Genomic DNA, 20,416 nt, shown 5'->3' on the forward strand with positions numbered 1-20,416 from the left:
CATCATTTAACCATGCAGTATAGCTGCATGCCTTCGGGAAAAATTACGGCTGTAGTTTCCCCTTGCTTTCAGCCAATCCCCTTGCTTTCAGCACAGCAAGGCTGTTTTGGTTAGTGTTACAAGGCCAGATCAGTCAATCGTCCAGACTGTTGCTCCTGCAACTACTGAAAAGGCTGCTGCCCCTCTTCAGGAACCACACGTTTGTCTGGCCTCTCGACAGATACTCCTCCATTGTGGTTGCACCTACGGTACGGCTATCTGTATCGCTGAGGCACGCAAGCCTCACCACCAACGGCAAGGTCCATGGTTCATGGGCGGGGGAATCAATATTTATATATTTATATGGCACTAAAATAACACATATGAACACATCCCTTATTAACCCCTTAACATGCAATCCAGATTTACCTTGTTTTTATATTTTTGACAGAAATTTAAATATTCTACAGACCTTCGAAAAAATACCACTTCCCATATATCTGTTTAAGTACTGATGGTTAAGTGTTAGACTGCTAGAGAGCATCCAGTTTTATATTTGTAGCCTAATTGTTGTATTTTGGTTGAGCTGTTTGTCACTACATATCATCTTGACTGTGTGAAGCAATGAATACTTAACAATGAAATGTGCTCTCAGCCTCTGACTTATATTGTTGTTTAGGAGGTGCTTCCAAAAACCAATCGATATAATAGTGATCCTGAGGTTGTCATTGAAATAAGCAGCTCAGAAAGTGAAGAGAAATGTGATGTTATTTCTTTAGAGTCTGATATTGGTGGCAGTTCGTCAGTTGACTGACAGCGGCTCACTGGTGGTGCAAGATAAAAATGTCCACTGTTCTTGACCCAACTCTCCCAATGTTCCTGTTCACAGGAAATAATTGTGAAATATTTGGTCTGACTTTGTAAAAAATGAACAACTATTTTACTTTTCGGGATATAAGTCAAAGTCCAGTGCACACGTATACTTGGGGATTTTACTAATTATGAGTCTTAAAATTTTAAAAACTATTTTTAGAACATAATCTGAAAAAAAATCAATATGTTAATAAGTTAATTTTTTCCTTTTTTATGTTTGCTTAGAGTACATAAACTTCCTGCAATTTGTTGTTGGCAGGACCTCTGAGAATCCATTCTAAGTATATTGATTTCAGTTGCAAAACTTTTAAAGTTCAATTCTCTCATTTTTATTGAAATGCTTGTTTTGGCAGAAGCTGTAGGGGGTAACAAATATCAGCACCGGCAGCATCCCATGGAAGCATCAAAATCATCAGTAATGTCATCATCCAGGCATCCAATTCTGTCTGCTATTGCAGGAACAAAACATCGCTCTGAGGTGTCTGATGATGAACCATTATATGATAGTGTTGCATCAGATGAAGACTATGTTGGAACAGATCAACTGAAATTGCTCCCTCAGCAAGCACAGTCTGTGAATGAATCACAGGTGAGTTAGTAATATCTTGATCATAGCTGTTGTGATGTTTTCAGTTTTGGTCTTTAAGGATTAACTTTGGTTTTTTGAATGCTTAGGGCAGGTGTCATTTCTCATGACTTGGTGTTCATCTCAAAAATTATGTTTTGTATTGTACTAAATTACAATAATAATGGAATCCTTAAAATAACCATCAGTATAATGGATTGTCACCTGGAAAACTATTACATGGAACATCCCTGTGAGTGACATACCGTTTAGTTTTTAACCAGTAACTAGGGACAGGTAAATTTTGCTTAAATGATAACACGACAAATACAACAAAATTGGCAGTTTTTACAAAAGTCACAAAAATTGTCATTTCTCCCATCCCCATATAAAAATATTGTAAATCTGAAGACTATAGGTTGCTAATATTGTTCACTGGCATTTATTTTATATTCAAATTGGGTCTTGACTTTATCTCTAGACTAAGTTTTCTGTATAACCATAAAATGACTGATTCATTTCTTATTTAAAGTACTAATGGGATAGCTGTGATAGCATCTAGTAGCAATTTTATCTGGCAGTATCACATTTCTCGATTCTTTTGTACAGCAAATTGTAGCTAAAATGATTTATTCTGGAAAGATTTTTAACATAATGCATTGGGTGAACTACATATTTTGGTTGAACACAGGTATAAATATGGAAATAACCAAATATAATGATTAAACTTTACAAACTTGTAAATCAGCAAGGCGTATACCCTCTTCCAACAGCATGTAAGACATTACATACCAGATTGACACCACATATTTCACTTCAGAAAAACAGTAAAAATAATATTGAGTAAATACCAAGACAAACATTCTCGGTGTTCTGTTGTACCACTGGAGACATCTGTGTGTCATAAAATGTCCTGTGCTGACAGAAGCAAACCAAGCAGGCACCAGGTTTGTCTACATGTTTGCGAAGCCAAAGTGTCACATTATGTGGTTTTCATGTTTATACGTATATACTATAAAATATTTACTTTAAAGGTATTGTGAAAATGTGTTGTTTCTGATATGATTTGTTGTGCAAAAGTGTTGGGAAGTGTGATGGTACCAGATAAAACGGCCCCTTAATTCAAAGTTAAATCTTTTTGAAGATGGATTCATTATTATCAAGAAAAGAATTTTTAAAGATGAACCTTTCGAACATTTTCAAATTGTGAATACAAATACTTAAGGCAGATATGAAGGAAACAAGCTGGGTTGCATTTTCACACTAGGCCACCAATATTTATATTCACAAACCCAAGCACGTCTATATCCACAATCATAGTCCTTGTATCTATCGTAGGATGGTAATGGAACTCATTAATGAAGGGATTGCAGAGAGCCTGTTATATACACCAGATATAGCAGGTCATGGCAATGTAGACATTCTGAAGGGATATGAATCCGTTCAGAAGGTGGTGAAAAAACAACTGTTCATGCCAGCATATTAGGCAAATATCTGGTGTTCTGCTTAAGGCAGTTTGATTTTCATAGCCCGAGCTAAAACTTCAAACATTGTTTGGCTGCAAAGTTGTTTCTTCTTTAATTTGGTTTCATCTGATAGGTCTAACTTAAAGGTAGTGGATATAAATGACATGTTACACCCGTAAAGGTAATACCGCTAGAGGCATTATTGTTCAACATAGCCAAACACTAGGGGGGAGGGGGAGGGGGGGACAGTACAATAAAAAAAACATATTTGACAAATAAACCTTACAAAACAACATCAAGATATGGGAAAAATAAAACTAATTTTGCCTGTCTCTTGACTGTAATGTAACTTGTAGCTTGTCCACTTTTTCTCTTGCAATCTTGGAACGGACTTTCTTTTTGTGTGTGTTTGAAATTGCCTACATTTGGAAAGCAGCTAGGTTTAAGTCTCATTCTGGCATATGACTTCAAGTGTATAGAATACTGAAATTGTACACTGAAGTGCCAAAAAACTGGTGTAGGCATGTGTGTTCAAATACAGAGACAGTAAACAGGCAGAATATGTTGCTGCGATCAGCAACTTCTATATAGACAGCAAGTGTCTGGTGCAGTTGTTAGATCAGTTACTGTAGCTACAAAGGCAGGTTATCAAGATTTAAGTGAGTTTGAATGTGGTGTTATAATCGGTGTACGAGCGATGGGACACAGCATCTCCGAGGTAGCAATGGAATGGAGATTTTGTGATATGATAATTTCACGAATGTACCATGAATATCAGGAATCCGGTAAAACATCAAATCTCCGACATCGCTGTGGCTGGAAAAAGATCCTGCAAGAACAGGACCAATGACGACTGAAGAGAATCGTTCAGCGTGACAGAAGTGCAACCCTTCCGCAAATTGCTGCAGATTTCACTGCTTGGCCATCAGCAAGTGTCAGCATGAGAACCATTCAACAAAACATCATTGATATGGGCTTTTAGAGCTGAAGACCCACTTGTGTACCCTTGATGACTGCCTGACACAAAGCTTTACGCGTTTCCTCGGCCCATCTTCACCGTCACTGGACTGTTGATGACTAGAAACATGTTGCCTGGTCGGACAAGTCTCGTTTCAAATTGCATTGGGTGGATGGATGTGTACAGGAATGGACGCAACCTCATGAATCTGTAGACCCTGCATATCCACAGGGGACTTTTCAAGCTAATGGAGGCGTTATAATGGTGCGGGGCAGGTGCAGTTGGAGTATTATGGGACCGCTGATACGTTTAGATGTGTCTCTGACAGGAGACATGTACATAAGTATCTGCCTGATCACCTGCATCCATTAATGTCCATTGTGCATTCTGACGTAATTACACAAGTCCAGCAGGGCAGTGCAACATCCCATACATCCAGAGTTATTACAGAATAGCTTTAGGAACAATCTTCTGAGTTTACACATTTCCACTGGCCACCAGACTCCTTAGACGTGAACATTATTGAGCATATCTGGGATGCATTGCAATGCGGTGTTCAGAAGAGATCTCTGCTCTCTCGTACTCTTGTGGATTTGTGGACAGCCCTGCTGGATTCATGGTGTCAGTTCCCACCAGCACTACTTCAGTCATTAGTTGAGTCATTGCCACATCACATTTCAGCACTTCTGAGTGCTTGCAGCGGCCCTACAGCATATTAGGCATATGTACAACTTTGTTTTGTTTGACCCTTCAGTGTATGATACTAATAAAGTGTGGTGTGGAATATTTAAAAAATTAACCGCTCATATCTCTCTCTCTCTCTCTCTCTCTCTCTCTCTCTCTCTCTCTCTTCCCCCCCCCCCCTCCCCCCCACCTCACCCACACGCAAAGATTGGAAAAATGAGAGTGAGGTGGACCAGAAAACTTTTAATATATAGTTCTGGAATGAATTTGAACAAATGTTGTTTATGGAAAAAGTTTGTTAAAAAAGAGAATCTCGAAGAGCATCATATTTCTCCCCATTTCCCTGTACAAGGTTGTTCTTCTCTGTGCTTTACCAAATTCTCTACCCTATCTTACCCAATTCTTGCCCCCGTCCACCAATTTAAGTGGCCACACTCTACTCCTTCCCTCCTTGCACTGTGAGGCTCTGTCTCATTGCTCTCTCTCTGCCACACCGCTGGCATTCTCCCCATCGCTGGCACCGTCACCACTCCCCTCTCTCTCCCTCCCCCCCGCCCCCCTTTTCATTTTGCTGTTGATATGAAATAAAGTGTCCAAAGATATGTGAGTAGTGTCCACAGTTGTTGACGTACATTATTTCTCTGTTAGCACTTTAAATCTTGTTTCAATCCATGCAGTAGCTTTGCTCAAAGAGAGCATATTCACTTCGAAATTATATGTTCTTCTCACCATCTGTGATCAAACATGAGCTATTGTATGTGCTGTAAGGTAAACATCAACCATATTTTGTGAAATAGCATTTATTACTTACAACTTTTTTGGTGTTGTGGCATGTATGTTGCGACAAATCATTGTGAGAACAATAGCACTGAAGGAATACATTTTTATTTTGCAGAAACCACAGGAGAAGATGCAAGAAGAGAAAAGCAGTTCTGAGAATGTTGATTCACCTGTGTCAGAAATTTCTAAGGTAAACATTTCATTCAACTAATAATACAGCTGTAATTGGTCACATTAACAAATATTTCAAATTTTCACTAGGGAAATAAGCCTTCATGCTGCAGTGAAAAAACAAACAATTATCGTCCTATTTCACTTCTGACATCCTTCTCAAAAGTGTTTGAAAAAGTAATGTACTCAAGAGTAACTTTACACATTAGTGGGAATAACGTTTTAACAAAATGTTAGTTCGGTTTTCAGAAAGGTGTTTCAACGCTTTCACTGATCAAATTTTAAATGCTCTGGATAGTAGAACATCACCAATTGGGATTTTCTGTGATCTCTCTAAGGCTTTTGATTGTGTGTATCATGAAATCCTCTTAGATAAGCTGAAGTACTATGGAATGAATGGTTCAGTACACAGATGGTTCACTTCATATTTAACTGGTAGAATGCAGAAGGTTGAAACAGTAAACCCACATAGTACACAAAGGGCAGCAGATTATTCAGACTGGGGGATGTATCAAGAATGGGGTACCACAGGGTTCTGTCTTGGGGCCTTTATTGTTTTTAATATATGTCAATGACTTGTCTAATTATATTCATGAAGATGCAAACTTGGTTCTCTTTGCAGATGACACAAGTATTGTAATCAAGCCTAAAAAGCAAGAATCAGCTGAGGAAAATGCAAATAATGTTTTTCAAAGAGTTATTAGGTGGTTTTCCGCAAATGGACTTTCATTGAACGTTGAAAAAACACTGTACATACAGTTCAGTACAGGGAAAGGCATAACACCGGAAATAAATATAGAGTGTGGGGGAAAATCTTTAGCTAAAGCAGATTGTTCAAAATTTCTGGGTGTCTGTATTGATCAGAATTTAAACTGGAAGACACACATTGACAATCTACTGAAACGATTTAGCTCAGCTACCTATGCTATTAGTGTCATTGCAAATTTTGGAGACAAGCACATCAGTAAGTTAGCTTACTATGCATATTTTCATTCGTTGCTTTCTTACGGAATCATCTTTTGGGGCAATTCATCACTAAGAAAGAAGGTATGTATTGCACAAAAACATGTTATCAGAATAATGTCTGGGGCTCATCCAAGATCATCTTGTAGACAATTATTTAAAGAATTAGGGATATTGCCAGTAGCTTCACAATATATATATATATATATATATATATATATATATATATATATATATATATATATATATATATATATACACAGCCTAATGAAATTTGTTGTTAGTAACCCAGATGACTTCAGAATTAATAGCACAGTCCACAGCTACAATACTAGGAGACAGGGTGACCTTCACTATCGTTCATTGAATTTGACATTGGCACAAAAGGGGGTGAATTATACTGCCACAAAGATTTTTGGTCAATTGCCAAACAATATCAAAAGTCTGACAGACAACCAATCGGCATTCAAAAGTAAGTTAAGGGTATTCCTGAATGACAACTCCTTCTACTCCATAGATGAATTTTTAGACATAGGCCAAAGAAATACAGTAAGCATTAACAATTGTACCATATATAAGACTAACAATGATTATTTGGGATAAATGAATCTTGTGTACTTTGACACATTCCACATCATTACGAAAGAATCGTGTTCATGATCCATGGAACAAGTAATATAACTAACTAACTAACTAGCATGCAAGCTGCTCTAAAATACACATAATCTACACTCTCCATCAGCTAATAAAGTTTAGTCACTTAATTATTCCAATTTCAGAGGTTATTGGCATTAATTCCCACCAGGTTGATAATCTGTAATGTTTCTTTCTTCATGAATTAAAGACTAAAATGAAATAGGTAAGAGTAATAATTTCCTTTTAGGTGTTTTTATGTACAGCAAGTAAGTTTATGAACTTCCTAATTTCACTATACTGTTTTAGTTTGGTACTGCTGCATTTAGGACACATCTTTAAACATTCAGAATACCTCGTACACTAATTTATCGTTGCTAACTTTCTTCTTTCTCATTACTTTCATTTGTGTTTTTCTTCCCAAGTACTCCCAAACCTATTTAGTCTACCTATTTTCTCTTTTCATTTTCACAGTATCCTGTAATTATTCGTGTAGTTTCTTTGGTGATATTAATGTTATCAAATTGTAATTCAGTATTTCAAAATCTGCTCTCTTCTTATCACCATTGAATTCTTGCTTCTTCACTATGTAACGAAATAATAACATCCAGTTGCATAAAAGAACTTTAATTATTTTACTGATTTTGGGCACTTAGTGCTCCCCCCACTCCACCCCACCCCACCCCACAAACCGTGAACCATGGACCTTCCCGTTGATGGGGAGGCTTGCATGGCTCAGCGATACAGACAGCCATTTGGAACCACAAGGGAGGGGCATCAGTTGAGAGGCCAGACAAACATGTGGTTCCTGAAGAGGGGCAGCGTCCTTTTCTGTAGTTGCAGGGGCAACAGTCTGGATGATTGACTGATCTGGCCATGTAACAATAACCAAAACGGCCTTGCTGTGCTGGTACTGGCCTCTTGACAGGAAAAATATAAAAATGCAGTAAATAAAGCAGGCAAAAAGGAATACAAACGTCTCAAAAATGAGATCGACAGCAAGTGCAAAATAGCTAAGTAGGCATGGCTAGAGGACAGATGTAAGGATGTAGAGGCATATATCACTAGGGGTAAGATAGATACTGCCTAAAGGAAAATTAGAGACCTTTGGAGAAAAGAGAAAGACTTGGGTGAATATCAAGGATTCAAATGGAAACCCAGTTCTAAGCAAAGAAGGGAAAGCAGAAAGGTGGAAGGAGTATATAGAGGGTCTATACAAGGGCAATGTACTTGAGGACATTATGGAAATGGAAGAGCAGATAGATGAAAATGAAATGGGAGATATGATACTGCGTGAAGAATTCGCCAGAGCACTGAAAGACCTAAGTCGAAACAAGGCCCTGGGAGCAGACAACATTCCATTATAACTACTGATAGCCTTGGGAAAGCCAGAATCCCAAAGAAAGCAGGTGTTGACAGATGTGAAAATTACCGAACAATCAGTTTAATAAGCCACAGCTGCAAAATACTAACACGAATTTTTTACAGGCAAATGGAAAAACTGGTAGAAGCTGACCTCGGGGAAGATCAGTTTGGATTCTGTAGAAATGTTGGGACACGTGTCACAATACTGACTCTATGACTTATCTTAGAAAATAGATTAAGGAAAGGCAAACCTACGTTTCTAGCATTTGTAGACTTAACGAACACTTTTGACAATGTTGACTGGAATACTCTCTTTCAAATTCTCAAGGTGGCAGGGGTCAAATATAGGGAGCGAAACTCTATTTACAATTTGAACAGAAACCAGATGGCAGTTACAATATTAGAGGGGCATGAAAGGAAATCAGTGGTTGAGAATGGAGTGAGACAGGGTTGTAGTGTACGGTATTCAATCTGTATATTGTGCAAGCAGTAAAGGGAAAAAAAAATTCAGAATTGGAACTAAAATCAATGGAGAAGAAATTAAAACTTTGATGTTTGCCAACGACATTGTAATTCTGTCAGAGACTGCAAAGGACCTGGAAGAGCAGTTGAACAGAATGGACAGTGTCTTGAAGGGAGGGTGTAAGATGAATATCATCAAAAGCAAAACAAGGATAATGGAATGTAGTCTAATTAAATCAGGTGATGCTGAGTGAATTAGATTAGGAAATTAGAGACTTAAAGTAGTGAAGGAGTTTGCTATTTGGGGAGCAAAATAACTGATGGTGGTCGAAGTAGAGTGGATATAAAATGTAGACTGGCAATGGCAAGGAAAGTGTTTTGGAATAAGAGAAATTTGTTAACATCGAGCACAGATGTAAGTGTCAGGAAGTCTTTTCTGAAAGCATTTGTACTGAGTGTAGCCATGTATAGAGATGAAACATGGACGATAAATAGTTCAGACAAGAAGATAATAGAAGCTTTTGAACTGTGGTGTTACAGAAGAATGTTGAAGATTAAATGGGTAGATCAGGTAACTAATGAGGAGGTACTGAATAGAATTGGGGAGAAGAGGAATTTGTGGCACAACTTGACCAGAAGGAGGGATCAGTTGGTAGAACATGTTCTGAGGTATCAAGCAATCAACAATTTAGTATTGGAGGGTAAAAATCAGAGGGAGACCAAGAGATGAATACATTGAGCAGATTCAGAATGATGTAGGGTGCAATAGTTATTTGGAGATGAAGAAGCTTGCACAGGATAGAGTGCCATGGAGAGCTGCATCAAACCAGTTTCTGGACTGAAGACAACAACAACAACAACAACAACAGTGCTCTGTTTCAAAAGCTTATACCTTTTGCATTATTTGCAAGTGAGCCACAATAAGATGCATACATCAAAATGCCCTGGCCACGTGCTTCACAGTATCTGTAAAATATTAGTAAAAATAAGCAAAACAACAAGTGCAGACATAATCCCGGAACAGGAGCTAATGCAGACATAATCCCGGAACAGGAGCTAATCAACTAATTGCTGTCATTAGGTGATTAGCTCCTGTTCCATTATGATGTCTGCACTTGTTGTTTCGGTTATTTATAGTAATTTGATACTGACATTGTGAACCATATGACCGTGGTATTTTGCTATATGCATCTTATTGTTGATATTCGCAAATAATGCAATAGGTATAACCTTCTGAAGAAGGGTACTAAGTGCCTGAAACCAGTAAAGAAATTAAATTTCTCTCACATGTCTGGTTGCTTACAATTTTATGATATGCGACTACAGTTGCTGAGGATGGAAAAATTTTATCTTCACTGTGTGTACACCAATACCTCATTTATTTTTATAGTTATTGCCTTACTAATGAAAACTTTTACTTCATCCTTGTGTCATGTAGTCAGTCATAATGACCATCTTCAAACTGGATTCCCATTAATGAGATCCTTCATTTCCCACATCAGTGTTATTACTTCCCATATTTTATCTCCTGTTATTATTCCTGTAATCAGTTAAGATTTCTCTCTTCTCTGTTCTGATTAAGATATTCTGAAATACTGTTACGTCCACAAAATCTTCTGTTCTTATATCTCCTCCCTTTCCTCTAAATCCAACTCACTCTCATTTTTGTTTATTAAAAAACTACTACTATCCCATGCTGCAGTATTGCTGTTTCCCATATGCATTTCATATTCTGGTGTGGAATAATATCGGTTTTACATATAAACTAAACTAATCTCCATCCGAACAGTTTTCGAGACTAGAGCCGCTACTTCTCAGCCAGGTAGCTCCTCAGTTTTCCTCACAAGGGCTGAGTGCACCCTGCTTGCCAAGAGCGCTAGACAGACCGGATGGTCACCCATCCATGTGCTAGCTCAGCCCGACAGTGCTTAACTTCAGTGATCTGACAGAAATCGGTGTTACCACTACGGCAAGGTCATTGGCTCGGTTTTACATATGTTACTCATAAATAGGTCATTGGCTCGGTTTTACATATGTTACTCATAAATGTGAAACAATTCACATCCTAATTTAGACAATGGAAAGTCCAGCTTGGTATATCAACAGTTATGAAAATGATAGGTTGCAGCTTACTATAAAGACAAAATGTTGAATTGCAGACACACACAACGAAAAGATTTTAATAATTAGAAGTGGGTAGTAAGGAATCATTAGTGATAAATTAAGGACTTCATTGATGGAGATCCAGTTTGAAGGTGGTCATTAGGACTGGCAACATGTCACAAGGATGAAGTAAAAGTTTTCCTTAGTGAGGAAAAAACTATAATAGTAACAATTGCAATCTGGCTGGAGCAGTTAGAGATAGTGATCGTGTGTGGTCTGTTTTTCCTCTCTTTTCTGAAGAAAAGATTGGTGTATAACGATCTTTCTGTTGCCCCTGTCTGTAACTCAGTATGTCATATTTATCGTGAGTAGCAATCTATCATTTTCATAATTGTTCACATTGTAATTTTTATCTAATGATTAAAATTGTACTTATAGATACTGTTTTGCATCTCATGCAGTGACAGGTATCAGAAGCACTTGCATTTCACTTAAGAAAACTCAACACACTTTCGTGTCAGAATGACTCAGTTTCTCAATTTCTTCGTTTTTCTGACGTCCTGTGTGCACTATAGTTGTATGAATGCTCAGCTGATTGTCCGGTTAAAATTCACGCTATTCATAAAAGTTTTCACTACCCTGACTTGTATGTCACTAGAGCAGTGAATATTCAGTACTTCTGCATAAATTCTTCAAATGTTTTACTCCCAGCCTTTGCTCTTGTATCTATAAATGTGCCTTTTTCCATGGGATTAACTGCATACTCCATTCTCTATGCTGCTTCCTTCATCCAAGTATGTAACAGGTATATTTAATTTCATTTTAAATCATGAATTGGGTCCACTTTTTAAAATTTTAATGCAAATTTGGCCTTTTCATATGAAGACTAATTACTAATAACTCAACATTCTGCCCATGTTTCCTCTCAAATTTCTATTTTTCTGCTTGCTAAACTAGTGAAAATCATCAATTTTTCTTCAGTAAATTTACTCTGATTCATTCTTATTTTCCTACTCTGGCTTCATCTTATTCCTTGACTGTTAGCTTATTCTATTCTTAAATATCTTCTTGCAGCTGTCACTATGTTTACATGGGTTCTCTCATCTGGTTTATCACTAAGAGATTTCCCAATACCACTTCCCATTGTGAAACAGATCTTCAAGTTACAGAAAATTACATCATATGACTTTTAAAGATGTGAATGTTGTAGAAAAGTTCTTGTGAAATATAAATACTTTATTTAGGATTAATGGAGACCACTCATTGAAAAGCAGAAGCGTTGAATTGTTGACAGGCACCCACCAAAGAAAGAAAAAACTAGCTAGCTTTCAGAGTTATCCTTTTATGAGCTGAAGTACGCACACACGCACGCGCACAGTAGGCTTGTAAGTTTCTTGCAGCTCCCAGCTTGCCTGCTCGCCATCTTGTTGCCCATCCCCTTCCTGACCGCCTTTTTTCCCGCCGTCCCCGGTCTATGTTGCCGTTTAGGATCCGTGTGCAACGTGTGCTAGAGTCCCTCGGTGTGGAGTCTGCAAAACCCCAAATCCTGGGTTTTAACCACGTGCCACCCTGGTTACTGAAGAGGCCCAGAGTGATTTTAGATTTATTGCAGTACAAGAGAGATTGCGCTCCTGCCACCATTTTTAATGCAGCATTTTCTGCCATTTTATCTGAGCACCACGACTATGTTGCTGTTTTTATGGATGGGTTGAAACAAGGGGATTCTGTTCGTTGCTCAGTTGTTTTTCTGGATCGTGTCCTCAAGGTCCGACTGCCTCAGACTTTTACTGTCTTTGATGCAGAATTGTCTGCGATCTTGCGGGCACTGGAACAGATGAGACATTCTTCCTATCCTAAATTTCTTGTCTGTTCCGATTCACTAAGTGCCCTTCACTCATTGCAACGTTTGTACCCTTCACTCATTGCAACGTTTGTATCCGGCAGACAAAATTGTCCAGACCATCCAGGATGCCCTCCTCTGACTACAGCAACTGGGGAAGGTTGTTGCTTTCTGCTGGGTTCTGGGGCATTTCGGCATTGCTGGGAATGAAAGGGCAGATCTCGCAGCCAAGGAGGCGTGTCTCGATCCACAAGTATCTCAGTGTGCTATCCCCCTGCACGCACTCACCTCGCTGTTGAGCTCATGAGTCATGCGTCAGAGGGAGGATGAGTGGCTGGAAGTGACTGACAATAAGCTCCGTATAGTCAAGCCCACAACGCGTGTGTGGTGTACTTCCTTTCAGCCCCATCGACGGGACGAGGTTCTCCTCACTCGGCTTCGAATAGGTCACAGCCGTATGATGCATGGCTTCCTGCTCTGGAAAGAGGTCCCTCCAATGTGTGGTGCTTGCGGCGTCCAGGTCACTGTGCACCACGTTTTATTGGATTGCGTTTTATTTTCTGACCAGCGGGCCGTGGCTGACTTGCCAGCAGACCTGCCATCTCTTTTAGGCAACACTCGGACGAATGTGGTTAAAGTTTTAAAGTTCTGTGCCATGTCAAATGTTTTTACAAAGATTTTAGGGTGAGGATTTTAATTTGCTCACTGTGTGTCAAGCTCGCCCATATTTTATGTAAGTGGCCAGCAAATGACAATTTCCTGTGGCATTCTTGTTGCTATATTTTCCCTTTCCTTTAGTTTTGCTTTCTTTTGTGGCATTTTCCTTCTTTTCCTGCTTTCTTTGAGTGTGTGCTTCAGTTTTATTAGATCTTTCCACATTCATTCCTTTTAATGTGTGTCAGGGCGCTGATGACCTCGATGTTGAGTGCCCATAAGCCTCAACACAACAACAACACCACACACACACACACACACACACACACACACACACACACACACACACACACACTCCTACATGGTGCCAATTGATTGACGGTACCAAAGCTGATTTGTGGCAGGTTGGCTGGTTATGGCGGAGGTAGTGTTGAGTGGTGTGGGTAAAGGGAGGAGGAGGTGAAGACAGGTAAGGAGAGGGAATGGAAGTGGGTGGCTAAGTGGCTCAGAGAGAGGCTGGTTTTCTGGCCAGGAATGTGAGAGGGATAGGTGGGTGGTATAGTTGTAGCAGTGGTGCAAAGCAGCAAGCACTGAAAGGCTACTTGGGAATGTGAAAGAGGGAAGGGTAACAGTGCAGAGGAAGGGGAAACTATTGGATGAAGGGTGCGGAGACAGTGGGTTGCCTGGGATTGAGCTCAGGACAAGTTTGGGAGTGGTGGATGTGTTGTAAAGATAACTCCCATCTGTGTAGTTCAGAGACGTTGGTGATGGATGGAACAATCCAGATGGCTCTGGTGGTGAAACAGCCACTGAAGTTGAGCATGTTGCACTCCTTTGCATGTTGTGCAACTGGGTGGTCAACTTTGTTCTTGACAGCAGTTTGGTGGTGACCATTCATCCTGGCGGACAGCTGGTTACCAGTCATACCAACATAAAAGGCTGTGCAGTGTTTGCAGCAGAGTTGGTTTATGACATGGCTGCTTTCACAGGTGGCCTGGCCTCTGATAGGCTAGAATAAACATATAACAGAACTGGAAGAGGAGGAGGTGGTGGGGTTGGGAGTCGGAGTGGTATAAAGACGGACTAGGATGTTGCGTAGCTTGGGTGTCCATTATAACTATCCAGGCTGTTATGCCGTGGTCGGTTGATGAATTTTATCTCAATTCCCAACGTTTCGTCTCCGACTGCGGGAGACATCTTCAAGGGGGTCTGTAGGTCGATGGAAGACCCAACACACCCACTGGTTCATTACTGACTGCCGCTAAATTCCGTGTCCGTGCGTTCCCGCGCCGCGGTGTGACGTCACGTGCAATTGGCCGCTGTCCGTCGCCGTCAATCGCAGATGTCTCCCGCAGTTGGAGACGAAACGTTGGGAATTGAGACAAAATTCATCAACCGACCATGGCATAACAGCCCGGATAATTATAATGGACATGATATTTCCAGACATGAAAGTCCTCATTTTTAGTAGCTTGGGTGGTGATGTGACACTTGTTTAGACAGGGTAGGAAGGATCTAGGGTAGGATGTTCCTCATTTCAGGGCAATATGAGAGATAATCAAAGCCATGGCGAACGATATGGTTCAGTTATTCCAGTTCAGGGTGATACTTGGTGATGAGGGGCCCTCATTCTTGGGAGTGGTGTGAGGATATGGAATGGGAAATATGTTTGTGGATGAGGTTTGGGGATATTGTCTGACTGCAAAGACTTTTGTGACGCCTTCAGCTACTGGGCAGTGGAGTTCTCGTCATGCAAATAAGTAATCCATGGGAGGCTAGTCTGTATGGGAGGGATTTTTTTGTGATGGCAACTGCCAAAGTGCAGGTCAAAGATATTAAAATGCTTTTTATTCAAATGACTTGGTGATTATTCAAAAATATGTTACATCAGTAACATTTACAGTATACTTCCAACCAAGATGAAGCCAGAGAATCAAATGGAAAAAAAATCTTAACAGGGTAGTAACATTTCATTGTTCCTGAAAGGTAAATAATAAATATATGGTAGCAGAATCTTAGAATTCAGAAACTAATCTCTGCCATAATGTTTTCTTTACACTGTGTAACTGAGTAGTTCATAGTGAATTTTATATTGAGTCTGTAAATGCTGATTTGGCTGCTGGATTTCAGCTTCCAAAAATGGTGTTTTCCTTGTGAAAGCACTCTATCACATTTTGAGTCATGGTTGGATTGTCAGGTTTCTACTTGCTTTTGTCCAAATGATTTCATGTGAAATGAAGGAAAAGTAACTGTATTTAACAGAAAACACTGTTGTAGAATGTCACTTTTTCTTGAAACAAAGACAGGCTACACAAGATTTTCAGTGTGTCATCTTGAAAATACATGATAAAGTGTAAGAGTCATTGTTTTGTTAATACTGATAAATACATCATAATAGTGAACGTAAATGAGAAGCAGGAAAGAACTGTTGTGGCCATAATAACTGTCAGCTTTGCAGCACTGTTAGAATATGTTAGAGCAAGATTTCTTCTACATCTGCATCTATGACCATACTCTGCAAGCCACCATATGGTGCATGGTGGAGGGTACCTTGTACCATTACTAGCCGTTTTCTTCCTGTTCCAGTTGCAAATAGAATGAGGAAGAAACGATTGTCTGTGTGCCTCCATATGAGCCCTAAGTTCTCGTATCTTATCTATGTGGTCCTTTGTGTGAATTGTAAGTTAGTGGCAATAGAATCATTCTGCAGTCAGCTTAAAATGCCAGTTCTCTGTAGTGTTCCTCAAAAAGAAGGTCGCTTTCCCTTTGGGGATTCCCATTTGAGTTCCCAAAGCACCTCCTGACTTGGAACTAAATAGCAACCACTGTACAGGTGATATTGAATGTGATGTCATTGATTTTGCTGTTTCCATTTTAGTGTATGCTATTGGCTTGATGATGATGATGAATGATGAATGATGATGATGATGATTACTAGTTGTTGTTGTAATGTATTGTGGGACTCTATCCAATCCATTCGAATAAACTTTAACAGATGTTCAATTTAAAATGTCTCATTTGAAAAGAAAAAAAAGACATTCAGTGGTTAGCACAGTCTATTGAATATCTTAGCACCTTTTAGACTGTTATTCTGAAAATAATTATTAAGTTAATGACTAAGTTATGCCTTGTATGGGTAGCATTACAACAGTAAAAGTAGTCTTTCTGCATTAAAGGCATTCATTCATCTTTATTTGAAGTGTATCGTTTCTTTTTATGATGTCCTTTACCTCTGGTGGTGCCCAACAATCCCAGGAGAACAGTTTACACTTACTGACTTGAGTTACAAAAAGCACTACATTTCGTGAAAATTGCAACATCATGAAAGAATGACCCAAATGAATTAAAACTGATGTGTAGAACAGCATACTAGCAAAAATTGCTTAAGAGTGGAGAGAAGTGGCATACATGTGGGTCCAGCAGTGCCCTTTCTTGTGTGACCCAAAATCTCATGACCGTGCTATGCTTGGTCAGTAAAGAACTGTGAAATGTAGTGGAAACTCGAAAATTTGTGTCAGTGTACTGCAATAACATCAAAGACTACTAGCATGTGAACATATGAGAGTAAGTATGATCAGTCTCTTGGGTGCTGAATTTTTTATACCATGACACCGCTTTATATTGAGTACACCACTATAACAGTAATGCATGTTCGGAAACAGTAGAGGGGAGATAAGACAGCAACCAGGGGGTACTGGATCACATTGCTGTTTTGTTCATATGTCTGCAATGGACTCCTCAGCTTTGTCCACGGTTGGCTTAACTCTAAAGCACTGCAACAGATATGGATCTGTCTGTTTTGACATAGACTGCAATGGTCTGGACTGGCAGCACAAAGGCCATTGCATCACCTCGTCCCTACAAACTACAAATGTCACAGACTGCTGTAAGTGCAAGAATAATGTCACTGATACATTGAGTGCAAGATGTTCTATTTTCAGGTTGTCCTATGCTGATGATCACTTGCTTTTTAGCTGCTACTGACGTGGCTGCAGTCTGGCAACTTGCATGGTTTGAGAGATAGTGGACAGACACCATATGTGATTTTTTGACGTGTCATTGGCTACACTCTTGACACTTATGTATTGAAGATAAACTGAATAATGACTGCTTTGCCAAAAATGTTCTGCGGCTGAGGAATTAAACATAGACACAACATTAAAACTACCAAAATTGAGACCAGTCAGTAGAAGCACTCAAACATGTCTTGTATCTGGGTCATCAGCCCTCCAACAACTAGTGTTAATGCTTCAGGGGCTGGCTTTCAAGCAGTGTTAAAGGTTCACGGGAACATACACAGATTCACTCTGGTTTCATGCTCTGTTATTTAGAAGTTCTGATTGCTTGATTGGTGAATGTGAGGGCTGCACACCATATGGAATTACTGGTAATCTTTATCATTTGTGTGTTGTTAATTTACTTAATCTGCAAAGAAAAGTTTATTGAAATCACATGTTCATTTCTTGGTCTTTGTTGGCACATATGTTGGAGTATAATTCACATCATGTTTCTAATCATCCTGTATTACATGCCCGGCAATTCCTTGTCAAATATGCGTTCTTACTGCAATTCGTGTTAACTTGAGTGTGTATATTCATTTATAATACTACTAGATAAGTTACTCTATAATTTATATTTCATTAGATGTACTGTTAGTGATGGGATCGTTTGAACCCCTTTTGGTATTTTCTTCATGTTGTTGAAAGATTAGTGTTAGCAAAAAGTTAATGAACTTATTGTTGTATCAAATTTTAATTTAATATTACTTTCTTATGTTTCACTTAACAAGCTGAAATTATTATTATTATTATTATTATTATTATTATTGTTGTTTGATTAAACTTGATTAAAAATTTTCAACCAGTCAGCAGATTTTGTTTATTTTGTCACCTGTTTTGAGAATGATATTGCTCACTGCCTCTTAGACCTCTTATTGCTGTCATTTCATAGTTCGTTATGATGATGATTCCTCCCCCCCCCCCCCCCCCCAATTCATTTCACTGTAGAAATTTTCATGTTGGAAGAGAAGAGGGAGGTGGAGCATTTGGTTGATTTGTCACTGATTGTCAACAGGACCAATCTCCTTCAACGTCAGAGGAGAACAGTACTGCATCTACAATAGAGCATTCACTTCGTTTGCAACTTGCTACTTCAGAAGCAAGAATGGATGAACTCAGATTGCAACTGAACATTCTACAATCCACGGTATGATGTTAAAGATCTAACTGTCTTCTTTTAAAACTGTTGGAACTTCTCAATTATCCATGTACATCTCTGTTCTGTGCATAGGCAACTAATGAGATAGTTTCTAAATACTTTTTAAAGAAAGTTCAGATTTGCATTGTGTTTAAGGCAATGACATAGTTTATGAGTACATGTTTAATTGACTGGAAGAAAAATCAAAAAACCAATATCAAAAGCATTTAGAACCCTTCTCATACATTGGGGGATATACGTATCAGTAACTGTGTTTCTTTACTGTGTTTATGGGAATACTTTTTACTGATCGTGTGTGCTCCTGGCATCTAGTTGTAGTCTGCTGCACCAGCTGTAGCTTCTGTTTGTTGTGAAATATAGCTTTTAGGGCTTTGGGAAGTACACATCCTATCAAATAACATTGTTTGAAAGATTCTCCCGCAGTATCCTTACCACCAAAGTAGCTTCTCAACGGGGCTTGAGAAGTATACTTACCACAAAATTAGTATACCTTTAGTAGATGTTGGGAAGTGTACTTATCACCAATTTAGTGGTTTCACAAAGTTTTTGGGAATATGCCTTACTGCATTTGCATGTGCCTGACTTCTTGTGGTAGTGGTAGTACATTTTACATGTGTACAAAAACTTCAATAACAATCAGTTTCTGTTTATCATGAGATCATTACTGTTGTCATTTGTGAAGTTGGAAAAAACTGCTTCGTTTCTACAGTGGAAATACACTTACCACCAAAATAATAGCTCACAAGAGAGCCATGGAAGGTATTCATACCACCATAGTTTTTCGTTCTAAGTCACAAAAACAAAATTATGTAAAAAAAGCAGTCAATGGATCACAATTCTAATATGATACAAAATAAAATTGACTGTCTTGAGTTGCTGCAAAAAATATGTCCATGGAAGGCAGTAAAAAATTTGCAACATTTGTTGCTGCAAAGACTAAAAGAAGAGATTAAAGAATTAAAAAAAAATAGTGTTCCAAATTTGTTCATAGAGATTTTTTGGGGTTTAGGGAAAACTGAGAAACAGAAGTTTAGTGTTAGCAGGAGGAAAAAATGGTGATAAGATGAATAGTAATAGATGGTACAACTACTCTTTGTTTAGTGTATTTTAAGCGAAGCAATCACCAGAAGTTTGGTGTGAAAAATGCAGTCCTTTAGCTATGAACCTGTCCAGACACATCAGCTAGTTAATAGGGGGCTCCCGGAGGGTTGGTAATTGGATTATTTAAGGGGATGACTTCCAATACATCATGTCTGACACAGTAATAAACTGTCTTCCTATTTTTTATGTGTCAGCTCTTAATAGCCATCAACTTGCTTTAAATAACAACATGATGTATGTAAACTTAGTTTATTGGTTCCAAACAATGAATGTTCCAAACTATGCTTTCCAAATCCACACTTTTGCTATGCACACTGACAATTTTTCGTTCTGAAGGTGTCACTATTTAATTGATATTAATACTTTCATCAATACTACTACAAACCGTTACTGCAGTCTCCTCTTGGTTGTTGATTCACATAAGCTCAAATTAGTAACTCCAGTAGCTCTGCTCACACTGGAAAAACTGACAGTTGCTCTGGGTGATAAACTCATTAATTAACAACCACTTGACTTCTTGATACAATATTTCCTGTCAACACTGTCTTCAGGTTTTACTGCAACCAGTCCTTATCTTTATGATTTGCCCAACACTTCCAGAC

General features: G+C 38.8%; 1 protein-coding gene across 2 annotated transcripts in view; it reads left to right on the forward strand.

Annotated features, from left to right (window-relative positions):
- Window positions 1-20,416, forward strand: part of LOC126360253 (ARF GTPase-activating protein GIT1) — a 238,080-nt gene that overhangs the window by 156,521 nt on the left and 61,143 nt on the right. For both annotated transcript variants that reach the window (XM_050007694.1, XM_050007695.1), the window contains 3 exons: window positions 1,206-1,441; window positions 5,421-5,495; window positions 18,570-18,701. In XM_050007694.1, the coding sequence (XP_049863651.1) occupies window positions 1,206-1,441; window positions 5,421-5,495; window positions 18,570-18,701 (443 nt within the window). The remainder of the gene's footprint in view (window positions 1-1,205; window positions 1,442-5,420; window positions 5,496-18,569; window positions 18,702-20,416) is intronic.

Source organism: Schistocerca gregaria, chromosome 1, assembly GCF_023897955.1.
Source record: "Schistocerca gregaria isolate iqSchGreg1 chromosome 1, iqSchGreg1.2, whole genome shotgun sequence".
Taxonomy (NCBI): domain Eukaryota; kingdom Metazoa; phylum Arthropoda; class Insecta; order Orthoptera; family Acrididae; genus Schistocerca; species Schistocerca gregaria.